Source organism: Octopus bimaculoides, chromosome 10 (genome assembly GCF_046866305.1).
Source record: "Octopus bimaculoides isolate indiv1 chromosome 10, ASM4686630v1, whole genome shotgun sequence".
Taxonomy (NCBI): Eukaryota; Metazoa; Mollusca; class Cephalopoda; order Octopoda; family Octopodidae; genus Octopus; species Octopus bimaculoides.
In genome coordinates, this window is record NC_142937.1 from 1,791,181 (window position 1) to 1,809,958 (window position 18,778).

General features: G+C 36.1%; 1 protein-coding gene across 7 annotated transcripts in view; it reads left to right on the forward strand.

Annotated features, from left to right (window-relative positions):
• Positions 1-18,778, forward strand: part of LOC106867322 (cilia- and flagella-associated protein 65) — a 1,093,663-nt gene that overhangs the window by 565,549 nt on the left and 509,336 nt on the right. For 4 of the 7 annotated variants that reach the window (XR_016243317.1, XM_089358289.1, XM_089358290.1 and 1 more), the window contains 2 exons: positions 6,495-6,542; positions 15,953-16,092. Coding sequence is in view for 6 of the 7 variants with exons in the window: in XM_089358289.1 (XP_089214415.1) it covers positions 6,495-6,542; positions 15,953-16,092 (188 nt within the window). In the remaining variant the exon portion in view is untranslated. The remainder of the gene's footprint in view (positions 1-6,494; positions 6,543-15,952; positions 16,093-18,778) is intronic. The other 3 variants (XM_089358292.1, XM_089358291.1, XM_089358293.1) reach the window with 1 other exon arrangement.

Consider the following 18,778-nt stretch of genomic DNA (forward strand, 5'->3'; position numbering starts at 1 on the left):
ACTACTTTACTTAGTAGTATTACAAGTTATGATATACAGAACAAATGTAGGAAATATTATGATAACTATGGGTTTCTTTCTTCTTTTTCCTCCTTTCATTTCACCATCATGGCTGTTTGAAACTGTGCATTGGATTTTGCAAGTGCATTTGAATACTTAACCATAATTGTCTTCAGGGAACACTTCATGGCATTATGTTACAGAAAATTAATGTCTGAAGTTGGACAGGTGGTTAGACATCTTATAAGTTATTATGAGAGGGAAATGGAAAGAAAACAAAAGGCAGAGAGAAAGTGAGACAAAGAAATAAAAGAAAGGTAAAGAGAAGACAGGAAAGAGAAAGAATAGAGGGAGAGAGAGAGAGAGAGAGAGAGAGAGGGAGAGAAAGACAAGACTGTAATTGAAGAAAGAAAGGCAAGACTGAATGAGACAACAATAAAAGCATAAAACGCAAAAATGCTAAAATTTATAAATAGGAAATAAACATAAAAAAATTGAAGTAATAAAAAGGTAAAAAATAAGTACATATATACACCTTATATACAAACACACACACACACACATATATGCAGATAGATAGAGACAGAGAGAGAGAGAGAGGGAGATAGGTAGGTAAACAGACAGACAAATCGATGGATGGATGAATGGATGAATGAATGGATAGATGGTTGGATGGATATATATATATATATATATATATATATATATATATATATATATAGGTAGATAGATAGATAGATAAATGGATAGATAGATAGATAGATAGATAGAAAATTTACACTTGGAGCATCTACTGCAGAATTTCCAACAACTACAATTATGAAAACGTACATACGAACAAATGTTATAAATGTGTGTTTATTGTAATACATGTATACATATTAATGTGTGTGTGTGTGTGTGTGTGTATGTGTGTGTGTGTGTGTGTATATATATATATATATATATATATATATATATATATCTACATACACACATATATATATATATACAAGGTCTGAAGGGTAAATTGTCATTATTTTATATTATAGATTTCATGCATACACATTGCTTGATTTTGATTTTGTTGACTAGACAGTATAGTAGGGTCAGTTGGGCACCATCTGTCAGAAAAAACTGTACCATGATGCAATTCACTCTCCCAGAAATTTGGAAACGACATGCTGTACTGCTTGGCATTGAAACCGGATGCTCCAGAGTGTTTGGGTGTCAATCTAAGGACATGTACTGAGAGTGATAGAAGTCAAACATCCAGTCAACATCAATGTGTTCGGAGTGATCACTAGTGATGGTGACGTTATGCCTCCATTAATCTTCCGACATGGCCTTATACTCAACATGGAGGCCTACACCAAGTGCCTGGGGGAGAGAGTGCTGCTCTGGTCAAGAAGGTGGTTGCTGGAAGACCCTATGTTTTGCAACAGGACTTTGCACCATACCACACAAGCAGGGGAACCAGTCATGGCTGTCAGACAATTTCTGCGACCGCATCACACCATACATTTGGCCACCTAACTCCCCCGACTGCAACCCCCTTCATTATTATGTGTGGGGCACAGTTGACCAAGAGACCAACAAAGTTCCTTGTAACACCAAAGATGAACTGAAGGCAAGGATTACAGCCGCATTCACCAACTTAAACAAGGAGACCGTCCAGAAGAGTTGAAAAATATTCCAAAGGCATCTGGAGGCTGTGGTCAAAGTGAATGGCAAATTTATTGAATAAATTTACTGTTTAGTATTTCAAGATATTTTTATGTAATTTTTGTAAATATATCTGTTAAAATGAGATGTCAGTGTTATTTTTCTTTTTACGTAATTTAAACCGACAGTTTATTCACTGCACCCTTTATATATATATATATATATATATATATATATATATATATATATATATATATATATATATATATATATATGTATGTATGTTAATATGTGAAATTGTATATATCAGAGAAATTGTTTTATTAGCTTGTTTTGTACTTTTGTTTTTTATTTGCAATAGAAGGAACCAACAACATTGTCCAACCTGATAATAGCAGTCAGTTCTCCCTCAAACTGCATCGTGTCATTAAAAAAAATTACAAAATAAAAGCCACACTGAATCATTTAGTGCTAAAAATAGCAAAAAAAATGTGATGGTCTCAATTTGAATATTATTCTTTGTATGTCTGCCTGAATATCAACTGTCTAAGGATCATCAATGATGATTTATTATATTTCAATTTACATATGACTACTGTTGTGTATATCTCTGTGTGTTCCAAGTTAAAATTCTCTCTACTTCAAATCCCCAATTAATATTCTAAAGCAAGGGCTTGAATAATACCTTATTTTCTGGCATGCAAGTTGATGTATTATATATTGTAAACATGTAATATAAATATTCAAATATTGTCATATCTTTTGAAAATCCTGCTGAATTTCATGTGAAATTGTTGGACCACCAAAGATGTCTAGGGGTTTAAGTCAGCCTACCTTTTATGACTGTAAATTTTAATCTGAAGAAGTTTGATGTGTATGCCAGAAAATATGATGTTGTCCAGTGTATACTATTTCTCTAAAGGAAAGAAGGACATCGTGGCTCAAATGCATTTGCTCATAAGTCTTTTCAATCAGGCATGACTTAAAGGTGAACAACAAAATCATAGAAAAGATTAAGGTCACAAGAGAGGTAGATATTAGATTTTTTATTTCACTATTAATTTTCTACTGCAGTTGTTGCTTCATATCCCAACAACAACAACTAACAATGGATGGCTCAGTCAAACCCTTGGTCTGAATAAGTATTATTCATACATTTCTTTACTGTATGAAGCAAACTGAGAATACAATTTATTACAGTAATATTGATATGATCTGCTGTTGAAGATGTCTAGGTTGTTGAGAGCATAATTTTAAATGTGACAGCCCATCATTGGGGATGACAGTGTCGATACTGGATGTTCATCCTCGTCTGCCTCCAACACATTTTTTCTTGTGGGAGTAGACAGGGCTGACGCGACCAATATGAGATATATAGACCTTGTGGCACTGAGGGCACTGAAAGGGATCCCCAAAAAACAGCTGCAGGGTGTTGATGGTGATGTGTCTTCCTCTTTTCATGCAGTCCCCAGCATTCAGTTTCAAAGCACTCCACCCCAGCATCACACATGAAACCTCCATGCCTTCCAATTGTTGAGAGGCATATTGACTAAAAAAAAAAAAAAAAAGAAAGAAAAGAAAAATATAATATGTAAGATCCCAGTACACCTTTATATCCCATATTGAAATTTTATGTGAAGGTAAGTTCTTTAATGTTTTATCAATGTCTCTTCAAATTATCAAATGTTAATAGTATTTCCCTGAACATTACAAAATACTCACTTTCTTTCATTTTTTGGTTTTAATACATTTTAAAAGTTTCCTGGCATTCTGACTACTAGATTGTTATAGTAACAATCAATATAGTTATAATTAATAATGTGTCTATCTTACAAGAAGTATTCGGAAGTCTTTATTCTCTTTCATCAACTGTTATGACTTCAAATGATCGCAAAACTTAATGTTCCCAAACGTCTTATTCTCTTCATTTAAAATCTTCACTAGATAATTTCTATCTGTTTCTTCAAGAAATCTCATTGGAAATGTCACAATAACAAAATTTCAAGCATCATTAATTTTCTTTATGCCTGACCTAAGGAGCGAAGATCAGGTTTTCATTATTAATTCAATTCTTTAGCGTAAGAATTAATCTCAAGTGACTTACTGACTTATATAGAAATCACAAAAGTTCTTCAAATCGCATCAAAGATATTTGTTTGAGATAGATAGACTGAGAAAACTTACACACACACAACACACACATAACACATATGTGCACCTGCACGCACGCACACATGCATGCATACACACACACTCACACATGCATGCATGCACACACACACAACCAAATGCACACATAAACATACACACACACAAACACCCACCCACACACGTATATATATATATATATATATATCAATAGCAGAAGTGATCATAGTGTGAACAAAAATAGAAATTGAACATAGCTTCACTATATTTGAATAAAAGGAAAAATTGAAATTGTATAAACCATAGATGAATACAATAGATAAGAATATGAACTTATGTTCAGAATCTTTAGATGTAGAATTCATACCAGCACAGAGCTATGGTAAAGAAAGAAATTGAAAATAGACAAGTGACTAAATTATTAGTGTCATAGGTTTCAAGTTTAAATCTCTTACACGTCTTACTTCTTGTTATGCATTTAGGATGTAGACTTAATTTTCCATGCCTCGTTTAACCAAGCTACCAATGGAATCGGAACTTTTAAGTTCAGAATTTTACCTGAGTTCAAATAGCATTCTCTCCATGGACCTAATTGTCTTTCATCTGCTTAATGTATATGGAACCAGAGCTAAGCCCATTAACACTTCAGAAAAGTATCTTCAATAATTACGTTCATTTTTTTTATTATTGAATCTGGCTGGGTTGCTTGGTTTGAAGGCTTTGTATCCCATCAGTGGTACTGTACGTTTAGCTATTCATGGATCAATGTAGTCTGTTGTTATAGTCATTGTTAATGTTTAATTCCAGGTTAACTCTGTTGAGCAGACCTATACTCCAAAACATTCCACTCATGACTATCATGTCTTTTTAGAAGTATGCAGGACTACATGATCCAATGTGTCTTTTCATTTTACATAAAAGTAGGCTGTGATTTAAAGCAGATTCAGCTGCTCTTTCTAGCAGGTCAAGCAGCCACGTAGAGGCCTCCTACATTTGGTTCAGCATTGAAAATCTGTATGTAGGGAAGGGTTAGTTCACTTCTGGAAGTATCAACAGAAATCTGTTTTTAATTTCTTTGCATAAGAGTAAGGTGTGATTTAAAGGATATTTGGCTGCTCTTTTTAGCAGGTCATGCAGCCATCTAGAGATAGGAAGGGTTAACTCACTTCGGGAAGTCTCGTCAGAAATCTGTTTTTAATATCTGTTTATTGTACACAATGTCAATATTTGTGTTTATTTCATTGAGTTTACTTTTTCTCAAGGGATGAAAGGTCATGAAATCTTTGGCAGGATTTCAGTTCACACAACTAATTCATCAAATAGTTATGGCCAACTAATGACCCCCACCCCTCTGCTCCACAAAGAAAAAGAAAAAAAAATCTTTTGAAAGGAAAAAAACCAATGAAGAGGTCTCTGCATACTTGCTTCATTAGTTAGAAATAGCAGCCAAATTTCTCTCAAATTACACTGCAACATCTCAAAAGGTGTGTATGACATTGGTTGATGTAATCCTAAATACACAATGCTCTAGAAATGGGTGAAGCAGTCATGAGTGAAATGAATTTCATTATAAACCTGTTCTATTGGGGTTGACCTGTGGCTAAATAACAAGATCAACAACAAACTGTGAATGGTACCAAAGGGAAATAGTCTAATGTAGTATATCTTAATAATTACTGCTAACTTTGGTTCATTTGTTATTCTTTTTAAAGATTCTTGTTGCTCAGACACCTAAGGGATTCTATATTCCCCTTTGAAGCGGAAACCATTCAAAGCTATTCTTTTATTTGCTGTAGTAATCTTGACTGTGGCCATGCTGGAGCACTGGCTTTTTAGTCAAACAAATCAACCCCAGGACTTATTCTTTGTAAGCCTAGGACTTATTCTATCTGTCTCTTTTGCTGAACCACTTAGTTATGGGGACGTAAACACACCGACATTGGTTGTCAAGCGATGATGGTGGGACAAACATAAACACACACACACACATATGATGGGCTTCTTTCAGTTTCTGTCTACCAAATCCACTCACAAGGCTTTGGTTAGCTCAAGGCTATAGTAGAAGACACTTGCCCAAGGTGCTGCACAGTGGGACTGAACTTACAACCATGTGGTTGGGAAGCAAGTCATTTACCACACAGCCACTCCTGTCAGTCATGGGACTGCAGCCATGCTGGGGCACTGCCTTGAAGGATTTTAGCCGATCAAATCAACTCCAGTCCTTATTTTTTGTTATGTCTAATTCTTATTCTATCAAACTCTTTTGCCAGACTGTAGGGAACATACCAAAAAAGATGTCAAGTGGTGGTGGGGACAAACACAGACACAAAGACTCTCACACATAGGTATATAAATATACATATATGTCACTCACTGTCTTCTTTCAGTTTTTGTCTACCAAATCCACTCACGAGGCTTTGGTTAAGGTGAAGCTATAGTTGAAGATATTGCCCAAGGTTCCACACAGTGGGACTGAACCTGAAACCATGTAGTCGGAAAGCAAGCTTTATACCACACAGCCACATATGCTTCTATATTCTTTCTTTTTTTCTTTCCTTACACTATGACCAGTCTCTGTGTGTGTGGGGGCATTCGGTCTGGTGTGTTGCATTCTTGATTCTCAAAATTGCAGTTTTTATTCCTGAACCAGGTGATAATACTATGTATTCTTGAGCATTTCACATTGTTTCTAATCCACCCAGCTGGAAAAAGCAAGCAATCCTGTGATGGACCAATATCCTGTCCAACAGGTGAATATATATATACTTCATTAAATCTGGAAAACCAGTCTTATGATCCTATGACTTGGGAAGAACCTTTGATCCTTTTCTTTGATTTAATGTGTGTTTTTGTTTTTGTTTTTAAAGATGGAAGGTTTTTTTAAGATGGAAGTAGCAAATTCCCAGAATCACTAGAATCACCAGGCAGGCAATGGAAAATCCTCTTTGTAGTCTTCATGGCTTTTGTCAGTGAAGTCACCAAAGGTCTGATTTCTGTTTCACCCATATGATGTTTATCTTTGTCTTATATAGAACATTAAATTATGTAGGTTCTTCTTACACAATCTCAGGCTCTACCAATTTCTTGCCTCTCATTTCTTGCCTTATACCCTAAATAAGTGTATATATTCCAAAAGGAATATTTCCTCTCAGTGAGGAACAGTTTCAACTGACCAGAGTTTTACAGAACAAGGGTGTACCATCTCCTTTTGAAGTGTGCATCATATAGCTTATTGGAACACAGGATGCCTTTGTTAGGAAAGAAATTTTTTTTCTAAACCATACAGGAAGCAGTATTGATCCCATTGTGGTGTGAAATCAATATCCACCAGCATATGGATTGTGCTCATACTGTCATTAATCCAAATAATCTAATCAATAGAGGCCAGCAGTAGCGATGGAAATTTCATAGTGCTTTTGCTGGATCAAAGGTGGGAAACTTTTGATTAGTTGGGCAATCTGATAGCGAGCAGAGACTGAAAAGAAGAAGGCAATGATTAACAACATTTTTTTTTTATCTTTGCCAACAAAATTTTATGGATATGAAGAACACCCTTAAAAGAATAATCAATACGAAGCTGAAAGGTAGAACTTCCTAGTCTGTGAGGCACCTAAGCATTAACCGGACTAGAGTGCCATCAGATCTCTCTGAGTAGGTCTGGAGTTGGTGACACTGGTGGCGTAAAGCCTTGAGGAATTTTACCGCTTTTACCAGTTCTCAAGAAAGCCTTGTTACTGATGTAACCATCATCAAAAAGAAAGGTTTGTGTTTTATAGGTGCGGATACAGCTGGAACTTGTATTGTAGAAACAATGGCTCAAAGAAAACTAGACTTTGTGAAGATAGATAAAGATAGAATAAAAGTTGAGATTCTGGGAATATGTGAAATAAAGTGGATAGGAGGTGGGACACTTTTCTATGGCATAATTACAAAATATGCTCCACAGAAAATGAGACACATTCAAGAAATAGAGTGACAATGATGCTTAAAAAAATGTCAACAGTATTGCATTGGATATAGTCGATTTCTTAGCAGTGAGATCACAGGGATGATCTATAAATTTTACTTTCTGTTCAATGACTTTGGAAACAAAGGAAGAAAGCAAAGCAATTTCGTGAATCCCCTTCAGCCAGCAATTAATAATATTCTAAAAGGTGATGCATTCTTAATTATGTCTGATCTCAGTGCAAAAATTGAAGAGAATGAAGAATTAAATATGGAGGATAAAATAAGGATTAAGAGCCAAGAATGAAGAGAGAACTAAATCTACTGGGTTCTGTTCAGCACAGGATGTATCCAAAGAGAAGATCTACCTTGGTATTACCTGACAAATAATGTAATAAAATTAATTATGTAGTCTCTGCTAGAAAAAAAAAAAAATGAGAACAGTTCAGGCTGTCAATACAATGTTAAGAGGTTGGTAATAAAAGAGTTCATTAGCTGCTCATTTCTATGATCAAATTAAAACTGAAGAAACTAGAAACAAAGGACCTGAGGGATACTATCTTCAGAATAACCTGAAAGCTATACTGAAGAAGTCAAGAACCCAAGTTACAGTCATTAATAACATTGATGGATATTCTAATGAGCTGCAGCAAGAATTGCAATAAATTGTCCTATAAGTAGCTAGAAATTACCTCACATAAAAACAAGAAGAAATGCATGAAAGACCGAATAATGGACTTAGTGGATGGTATTATGAAATTTGGAAGACTGAAAGGGAACTTAGTCATGCATAAAATAAAATTTAAAAAAGACAATTATATAAAGAAGAAAAGTAAAGTGGAAGAAGAAAATCAAGAGAGGTCTAGGAACACTTCCAAGAAAACAGAATAAATTACTAGAAAATTTATCCCAACCCATACACAAATGGAATGTTCTATATCCTTGTTCAACATATAAACTAAATGGGTTGTAAGTCAAGCAGACTGAGTCTTTTAGACTCCATAAGTGTAAAGAGGTATCGTTAATTTCTGTACATGTTCATGCATAAATAATGTCAGCTAAAACACTTCTAATAATATGAGTGAAACCTGTTTATCAGCCAGTTAAGCAAATTTTGAATTCCACATGTGTAACACATGTGGACATACTTACAAAATCATAAGACACAGTACCCATGACTTTTGAAAACATTTTTTTCATGCTCAGAATTGCTGAAGCACGGAATGAACTCCCTGCATCAATTGTTAGTTGTCGGGACATGACATCCTTCAAAACTTCCATACTTCCTGAAATTTGCCAACCTGATGCCTCTCCCCCACTTTTTTTTTTTTTTATGTGACTTATTCACTGTTCACTTTCTGTGTATTATTCTATGTGCTGTCCATGCACTTTTGGCTATCTTTTCTGATGAGTTGTAGTGCACCTGAACATTGTATACAATAAGTTAATTATTATATTATACTAGCTGGCCCTATGCCATCAAAAATTATGGCTAATTGTAGTGTTTTATATATAATAAGGTACAAAACCAAGTTTTTAGTTTAATAATTCTTTTATTACCAAATTTTTTGTGAAAAATCTCTCTGCAACTAATATCCCTTGATTGCTTGGTTCCTTCAAAAGAATTTTAAAGTTTTCCTTCCATCTTGTATGACTTAAGGCCACATAAAGCTGGCTGTGATTAAATACAGGATAGAAAATGAATGGTAAATCAAATTAACACACTTGTCAATGTTAACTAGTGGTTGTCTTTTGAGATGTGACAGCGATCATCGTTTGTTACTGAAAGAACACTGGTTTACACATACAAACATTCACACACTTCCCTTGTACATGCACAGACATACACACATATACTCACACAGGGTTGAAACACTGTTTGATTTTTCTTTCACTGTAGAACTTCCATCATCCCACTACCAAATTTGCCATCACCCCTCCCTTCCTTATTCATCTATCACCCCTTCCTTCCCCATTCAGATGTTGTGACAGAGAAAATCTCAAGAGTATTATTATAGTAGTTCATTATTTATGAACTTTCTATTGTGGCAAGCTGGCAGAATCGTCAGCACATCGAGCAAAATGCTAAGTGAAGGAATCTGAGCTCAAATTCCACCGAGGACAACTTTGCCCTCCGCCCTTTTGGTGTTGATAAAATAAGTACCAGTTGAAAACTGGGGTTGATGTAGTTGACTGATACCCTCTCCCAAGCTTGTTGGCCATCTGCTAAAATTCAGAATCATTATTTATGTACTTTCTATTAAGATACAAGTCATCTTTATATCTCATCCTTTGTTAAGTCAAGTGAGATCACAGTCATGGCCAATGTTTGTAACTGGCACCGGTGCCAGTTGTATGTAAAAATGCCTGCTACACTCTTGAAGTGGTTGTCATTAGGAAGGGCATCCAGCTGTAGAAGCTATTCCAAATCAGATTACAACTTGGTATAGCTCCCCAGCTTAACAGTTTTCAGCCAAACTATCCAACCCATGCCAGCATGGAAAATGGACATTAAATGATGATGATGATGAGGGTCAATATAAAAAGTACCATTTGGGGGCAGAGAATTGTTTAGAAGATTGGATGGGCTCCTTGCAGCAGTGTTGGTTCTAGCTTATTGCATTCTGAGTTCAAATCTTACTATGGCCTACGTGGGGTGGTTGAGTTAATCCATCACCTGGTTTAAAACCTGGTTCTAGCTAGCACCTTAGGTGCCTTTAGCAGAATCTATTTTGTTGCGAACATTCAGGCCAGCCAAATCTCAAGTTTAAGTTTGCCTCCCTCTCTCCATTCCTTGTAAAAGGTCAAGAGCACTGCCTTATCTTTCTGACTAAAAGATAATAAATAAATAATATAAATACTAGCTGTTAGTGGTACCATTTGAACTCTTCATCTGGCAGTTTGTAGATCAGTATCTTAACTAACCTGACACTTACTGGAACTCAAAGCCATTCATTATTCATTGCTTCTTACCTTTGGTTTTATCACAAGGAATTTTGGAAACTTTGGACAATATCATTTTTAGCCATATAGTAATGCTCAGTTAATTTCAGCATCTGTGATATAACTTGCTTATGTGTTTGTTGAAAACTAATATATATTATATCATATTATATTATATCTTATATAATACATATATATATATATATATATATATATATATATGAATGTATGTATGTATGTATATGAATGTATGTATATATGTATAAAATAAATAAAGAAACTAAAAAAAGAAAAACACCATTTTCTGGAAGCTTCTTTTATATCAGAACAGATTGCTTGAAAACAATTTCTTATCTTTGAAGACATTGACTGGGAGGCTTTAATCACCTGCATGCTCAATTTTCACACCAGTTTCATTTCACCATTTCGCCATTTCACACTTCTTTCTTTTTCCTCTTCTTCTCCTTCTTCACTGGTTCACTTTATCAATTCAGCAGCTTTCTACTTGAAAGCTCTGTCAGGAAAGTGTCAAAAATGAGACCAAAAACAAAACAAAACAAAAAAAGAAATACTAATAAAATAAAATGAAATAAAATAGACCGAAAAATAAACAAATAAAAGCTGTTCTCACTTTATTAAGAAACATTTATTCTCATACACTGCCATCATTTACTGCTGCGCTGCTACTTCTTTCACCTCCTCCTCAGCTCACTTTTCAGATATAAGATTATGTCTTTTAAGGTACCACAACTCATTTCTTTAATAACGTGTTGATTCCATGAATTATAGGTTTCTTCCTTTTCGTATAATGGATCTTTCAGTCTTGTCACAACCAGCAATAATGGAATGGAATTTTAATCAAGTAAATATCCCAGAAGAAATACCTGTGGTGGATTTGAATTCAGGACCAATGAGCTTGTTGTCCAATAGTCTATTTACATTGCTAAACTGGGGTGCGGTAGCCTGCTAGAAGTAGAAACCAACTTTCCTTATATCATATCCAACCACTGTTTTAAAAAGAAATGAAGGACAGATTGGATCATATAATCAGAGATACACTTTCATAGCAAAAAGTTAGGGTGGTACTGAATGGAAGAACTTTCATCATTGGTCTGCTCATTCTGGTATAATCTGGAGCTCAACAACAGCATCATCAACAACAGAAGAAGACCCCCCTTTGGTCACATATGACCATGGGTTTGCACATAGAAAGTTCCCTTCATAGGCACAAACCTGGGAAAGGTTGTGAATGTAAGACCAGCAGTCGCCCATGCATACCAGTCTCCCGTCTCCACACCACTGACGTTGTGCAAGGGAAAGGCAGAGGCTGATACAATTTGGCACCAGAGATGCTGCTACTCATTTCTACAGCTGAGTGAACTGGAGCAACATGAAATAAAGTGTCTTGCTCAAGGACACAACACACAGCCTAGTCTCGGAATGAAACTCACAATTCATCTATGACAACAGCAATAATATTAACAACAACAGTTTTTGTAAGCCATGTAAAAGAACTCAAAAGGTTGGGCCTCCATCAAAGCCTTTTGCAATGCTCAAAAGCCAGGAACTTTTTAGCGCTTCCTTGTCCATATGCAATATATATATATGTATATATGATTAATGAGATATATGGAAGATGCAAGATATGAGATTGTTTACTGATCACTACAATTGTTCTGACCCATCTAGCATCGATCCCTCATGGGGCAAGATACTTAACAACTGGTTTAGGAGTATCTGATGGTGTGGATGTGTCTCTTCATGTGATTACAAAATGTTTCTCATTAAAATAACAACTGTTCCACATGATATCTTCTCAGTTTGTGAACAGAAAAGCAGCAAATTAAAGGATGCAGTTTCGTTTTTATATAAGCTCAATAATAAACAGATGCAAAAAGCAATGAATACACAATACAGTGAAAAAGTGTTAATTGTAACCGTTAACAGATATGGATGTATAAATGCCCTCACTTATGTTGTATGGCACTCATACACTCGCTTGTACAAACGTCCATAAAGATATAAGCATATACGGACATGTGGTTTGTTACACATACGTGTATTCATTATTTTTTTGCTTTTCTGTACACAAACCAAGAAGATATCTTGCGGAAATGATGTTATTTTAATGAGAAACATTTCGTAATCACCTGAAGAGATACGTCTACACCATCAGATACTCCTAAATCAGTTGTTAAGTATCCCACCCCATGGGGATTCGATGCTAGATGGGTCAAAATAATTGTAGTGATCAATAAACATTCTCACATCTTCCATCTCCCCATCTCTCTCAGTAATTAAATATCCAATGAACACTGTGGAAGTGAACATGCTTTACCGGTAAGCTACCAGGTGTGTACCATATCCTTTATTATCTAATAATATATATATATAATGATAAATAATTTGGACAAATAAGTGTAATTCGATTAGTGTGTTTAAATGTCGAGTAGAGCACTGGTACAGTTTAGGCTACCAGTTGTTATCTGCAATTGTAGTACACTTCCGTTGGATCTACTTCAGGAACTCCGTAGTGACAGTTAGGGTAATAGTATTAATTAATTGTTGGAGATGGATTTCGTATTAGACTTTTATTAGGTACAACATGTTTCGACCCATCAGTCTGGGTTTCTTCAGGTATATTGATAAAGAAGTCACACTAGAGATTTTTAGTGTCAGTTGGATTGTTATATGCCTATCAAGTTAGGGAAAGGAATAAAAACAAATAATATTATAGAAATAGAAAAAATTCAAAAATGAACAGGGAAATCTTGTGTTCAGGTTTAGATAAAATGAACTAATCAGCTGTTGCTGTCATAACTGCTTAGAGAGAAAGAAAGCAGAAACAGAAAGGTATACTTAAACAAGTAGTTTCATGTTCATAAATATACATAAAGACAGACTTCTTTATAAATGTACCTGAATAGACTCGGACTGATGGGTCAAAACATATGTTGTACCTAATAAAAGTATAATACGAAATCCGTTTCCTGCTATTAATTAATACTATATATAAATCCCGTTCTGTCTGTGTGTGAGTGTGTAAAAGATTATAATGGCCGTATTTTTCAACTGAATTTTTTCCAAACTGGGAACATACATTTCTTGTCATGTAGATGGTTTTACACTCTTAAAATCTTTCTCATAATGTGCAACTGATCCCCTGAGGGCAGAAAACACCAGTTCCTGGGTAATGTGATGTAACTTTCAGAAATTGATTGTCTCCCTTACATCCATTGGTCATAAAATAAAATAAAAAAATATTGCTTTTTATATTAGATTCATGCCTTTGAAATATTTTTAAAATATTTATTTCCAGTTTTCTGGTATTAGTGACGTCTATATCTCTCTAACTATATCTCTCTATCCATCTCTGTCTATCTCTCTATCCATCTCTGTCTATCTCTCTATCCATCTCTGTCTATCTATCTATCTATCTATCTATCTATCTATCTATCTGTCTATCTATCTGTCGATCTATCTATATCTATCTTATTTGTTTAATTAGCTAACTCCCTCATTCTCTCTCGCCCTCTCTATATCCCTCTCACTCTCTATCGTTTCCACTTTCATGTTTCAGACGCTATTGTTTTCACTTTAAGTTTTCAATCGCTATTTGCAAACAATACTGACAAATTACTGATAGAAAGAAGTTCACAATTATTGATGAAGTAATTTCATACCTAATTTACTGACAAAGTAACTTCATAAATTTCACTTCAATCCACAACACTTCGTTAAATTTGCCTACAAAAACAACGTTTTGTGTTTTTTTGTTGTTTTTGCTGATGGAATTAATGATAAAAGTAAGATCATAATTTACTGACAGAAATAACTTCATAAATTCCATTTCAATCCGTGCACTTAGTTAATTTTCCTGAAATTTTCTTACTTTTGCAACGGCTTTGATTTTTCTGTTGTTAAGAGCATTTTTCTGGTTCCTTCGATACTGGCTCTGGTTCCCTGACAAATTTCGCTTCAACCCGTACAATTCTTGAATTTCTGTAAAAAATTCTTATTTACTTTCTGCCTGTCGTATTAAGAAATATCATTTTCGTTACCCACTTATTTTCATTGTTTACTATCTTCTGCACCCGTGTATGTCTGTATACGTATATAACCATGCCTAGAAGGAAAGTGTCAAATTTGTCTACAATGTCAAGGTCAGCCAAAAGAATGTCTCTGTCTATGGAAAGAATGGCAGCTGCAGAATGGGAAGCATACCAAGAAATGAAAAGACTGTGCACTAAAAGAGCCAGAGCATTTCAAAGTGATGAACAGGGATATGCATGGCTAACAAGGAATAGAATCTCCACTGCAGAACGAAGCACAGTTGTAACAGCTCAGAGAAGCAACTTCTATGAAGCAGCTTTCAATTATGATCCAGCAGTTCATTACGCAAATGACACTAGAATTTCCATTGGTGCAATGACAACTGAGTGCATACACTGTAAAGCAAGAAAGTGGCCTGGAGGGACACCTGCACCGTGCTGCAGTGGTGGAAATTTTTAAACTCACTGCAATCCCCCAACCGCTAGAGCCATTGAAGAAACCGTTGTCATCAAATGCCCAAGATTCCAAGCACTTCCAAATCAAAATTAGATAATACAATGCTAGACTGCAGATGACATCATTTGGATTCACAAGAGATTTAACTGAGCCAAGATTCATGCAAACTGTCAAGATCGAAGGTCAGTTTTATCATCGGATTGTCTCCCTACTACCTCTGTCAAATGAATCACCAAAATCGGCTTTTTATTGTTTATAATATGTACCTGATTTTGGTTACGAAATAAGCTACACAAAACGTGTTTTTGAATTACGTGTATTTACATTATATACAAATATGAGTTGAAAAACTTTCTTCTAACATTTCACTTAACGTATATGTTCCATGCTGGCATCGGTTGGAGAGATGTTAATGTAGAAAGTTGTTATCTCAGCTACTAGCAGTTGACACCTGCGTAATCTGGACGCTGTTTTTAAATTTCATTATTCTCTTTAACCCAAGCAACACCAGTGATTTCTGCTAGTACATATATATATATATATATATATATATATATATATATATATATATATATATATATATATATACAGTGGGAGGGAGGGAGGGAGGGAGAGAGAGAGAGAGAGAGAGAGAGAGAGTGAGAGTGAGAGAAAGAGACACACAACACACATCGATATAATACATACACACATCTGCACACTATCAGTTACTTTATTCCTAACTGCGTTACATTCTCACAATGTTTTATGGATTATCTTGTAGGTTTTAACTGTTCATGGCTGGTGTGAAGAACCAGCTGTTCAGCTGGACAATGATAAAAAGGTTTACTTGAAACCAACATGCATCGGGACCAAATCTGAAGCTCTATATTCGTTTAAGAATGTGACTAGCAAAGTCCTTTGGTAAGTTAACTATTTACAAACAATTCTTCAGTTATCATCGTCATCATCATCATCCTTATCGTCATCGACGTCATCATCTCCACCATCATTGTCATCATCATTATCATAATCATAATCGTCGTCATCATCATCATCGTCATCGTCATCATCATCATCATCATCATCGTTGTCTTCATCATCCTTTTAACATCTACTCTTCCATGCTTGCATGGGGAACATGATTTTATTCAGACAGATTTTCTTTTGTCTGGATGCTCTTCCTGTTGCCCAACTTCACCAGTTTTCAAGCAAGGTAATATTTTTTCATATATGGATATGTTTACATGGAAGGTTGAGAAACAAGCAGCACTGCTTTCATGATTATGAAGTTCATACAAATATCATATAATATCAAGGCAAAGAGACACATACATGTATCATCATCATCGTTTAACGTCCGCTTTCCATGCTAGCATGGGTTGGACGATTTGACTGAGGACTGGTGAAACCGGATGGCAACACCAGGCTCCAATCTAATTTGGCAGAGTTTCTACAGCTGGATGCCCTTCCTAACGCCAACCACTCAGAGAGTGTAGTGGGTGCTTTTACGTGTCACCCGCACGAAAACGGCCACGCTCGAAATGGTGTCTTTTATGTGCCACCCGCACAAGCCAGTCCAGGGGCACTGGCAACGATCTCGCTCGAAAATCCTACGGAAGCCAGTCAGGCGGTACTGGCAACGGCCACTCTCAAAATGGTGCATCTCATGTGCCACCCGCACAAGAGCCAGTCCAGGGGCACTGGCAACGATCTTACTTGGCTTGCCGGGTCTTCTCACGCACAGCACATTTCCAAAGGTCTCGGTCAGTGCTCATCGCCTCGGTGAGGCCCAATGTACGAAGGTCTTGCCTCACCACCTCAGCCAAGGTCTTCCTGGGCCTACCTCTTCCATGGGTTCCCTCAACTGTTAGGGTGTGGCACTTTTTCATGCAGCTATCCTCATCCATTCTCACCACATGTCCATACCAGCGCAATCGTCTCTCTTGCACACCACAACTGATGTTTCTAATGTTCAGCTTTTCTCTCAAGATACTTACACTCTGACGGGTATTCACATTACACATCCAACGGAGAATACTGGCTTCATTCCTTGCGAGCTTACGTATGTCCTCAGCAGTTACAGTCCATGTTTCACTGCCATGTAGCATGGCTGTTCGTACGCATGCGTCATACAGTCTGCCTTTTACTCTGAGTGAGAGTCCCTTTGTCGCCAGCAGGGGTAAGAGCTCTCTAAACTTTGCCCAGGCTATTCTTATTCTAGCAGCTACACTTTTAGCGCACCCACCCCCACTACTAACTTGGTCGCCCAGATAGCGGAAGCTATCGACTACCTCTAGTTTTTCACCCTGGAATGAGATAGAAGTTGTTTCCTGTTTGTTTACAGTCTTTATTGCACCTGAACATCTGCCACAAACAAAAACTAACTTCCTAGTTAACCTGCCTTTGATATTGCTGCACCTCTTATGTGTCCATAGCTTGCACCGGGTACGTCTTATAGAGTTACTACCTACTCCTTTTCTACGTACTGAGCAGGGCCATCTACCTGAAGGGGTTTGCGTTTTATCTACCTTCCTACTTATTAGGATATATTATATATGTGTGTGTATGTATATATATATATATATATACACACACACACACATATAGAGCAAATCGACCCCAGAGCTTATTCTGTGTAAGCCTAGTACTTATTCTGTCGATCTCTTTTGCCAAACCACTAAGTTACGAGGGCGTAAAACACACCAGCATCGGTTGTCAAGCGATGTTGGAGGGACAAAGATGGACCACTTCTTTAACTTTCTAAGACATCTCAACGCTTCTAATAGCAAACTTCGTTTGTTTGTTTACGTTCATCGTAATTTGAATTTAATATATATATATATATATACATATACAATGGGCTTCTTCCAGTTTCCGTCTACCAAATCCACTCACAAGGCTTTGGTCGGCCTGAGGCTATAGTAAAAGACACTTGCCCAAGGTGCCACACAGTGGGACTGAACCCATGACCATGTGGTTAGTAAGTAAGCTACTTACCACACAGCCACTCCTGTGCCAGTTTGGCAAAAGAGACTGATAAATTAAGTACCAGACTTAAAAAATATAAGTACTGGGACTGATTTATTCAACTCAACCCTTCGAGGCATTGCCCCAGCATGGCCACAGTCCAATGACTGAAATAAATAAAAGATAAAAGAGAATACATGGTACCACATTATCCATTATGTCCTTTCTTTTTCCTATATGGCAGGGGAGTAATTTTAGAGAGTTTTCAGCAGGTTCAAAGATGTAAAAGGGTCTCACTTGCTGGTTATCTTTCATTTAACACATGTACATTTTGTACTCGCTCTTTATTTTAAAGAAAGCATTGCTTAATTTGTGCTGTGGATTGGTAGAATCATTAGAGTCATTGATTTCAAACAGTGCACTGTAGTGCATAGCAGTGCACTTGTGTGCTACAAGGGATATCTAAGTGCATTGCAGATTTTAAAAATATATTTTAAGGCTTTGGGAATATCCACACTAATGTTAGATGACCTTAGAAGGAGTACGATGAATAATACAAGCCAAGCAATAGTTTTGTATATTTTTTCTATATTCTTAGCTCCAGAGCAGTTGTAAGTTCCTTTTACAATTCTGCATGATG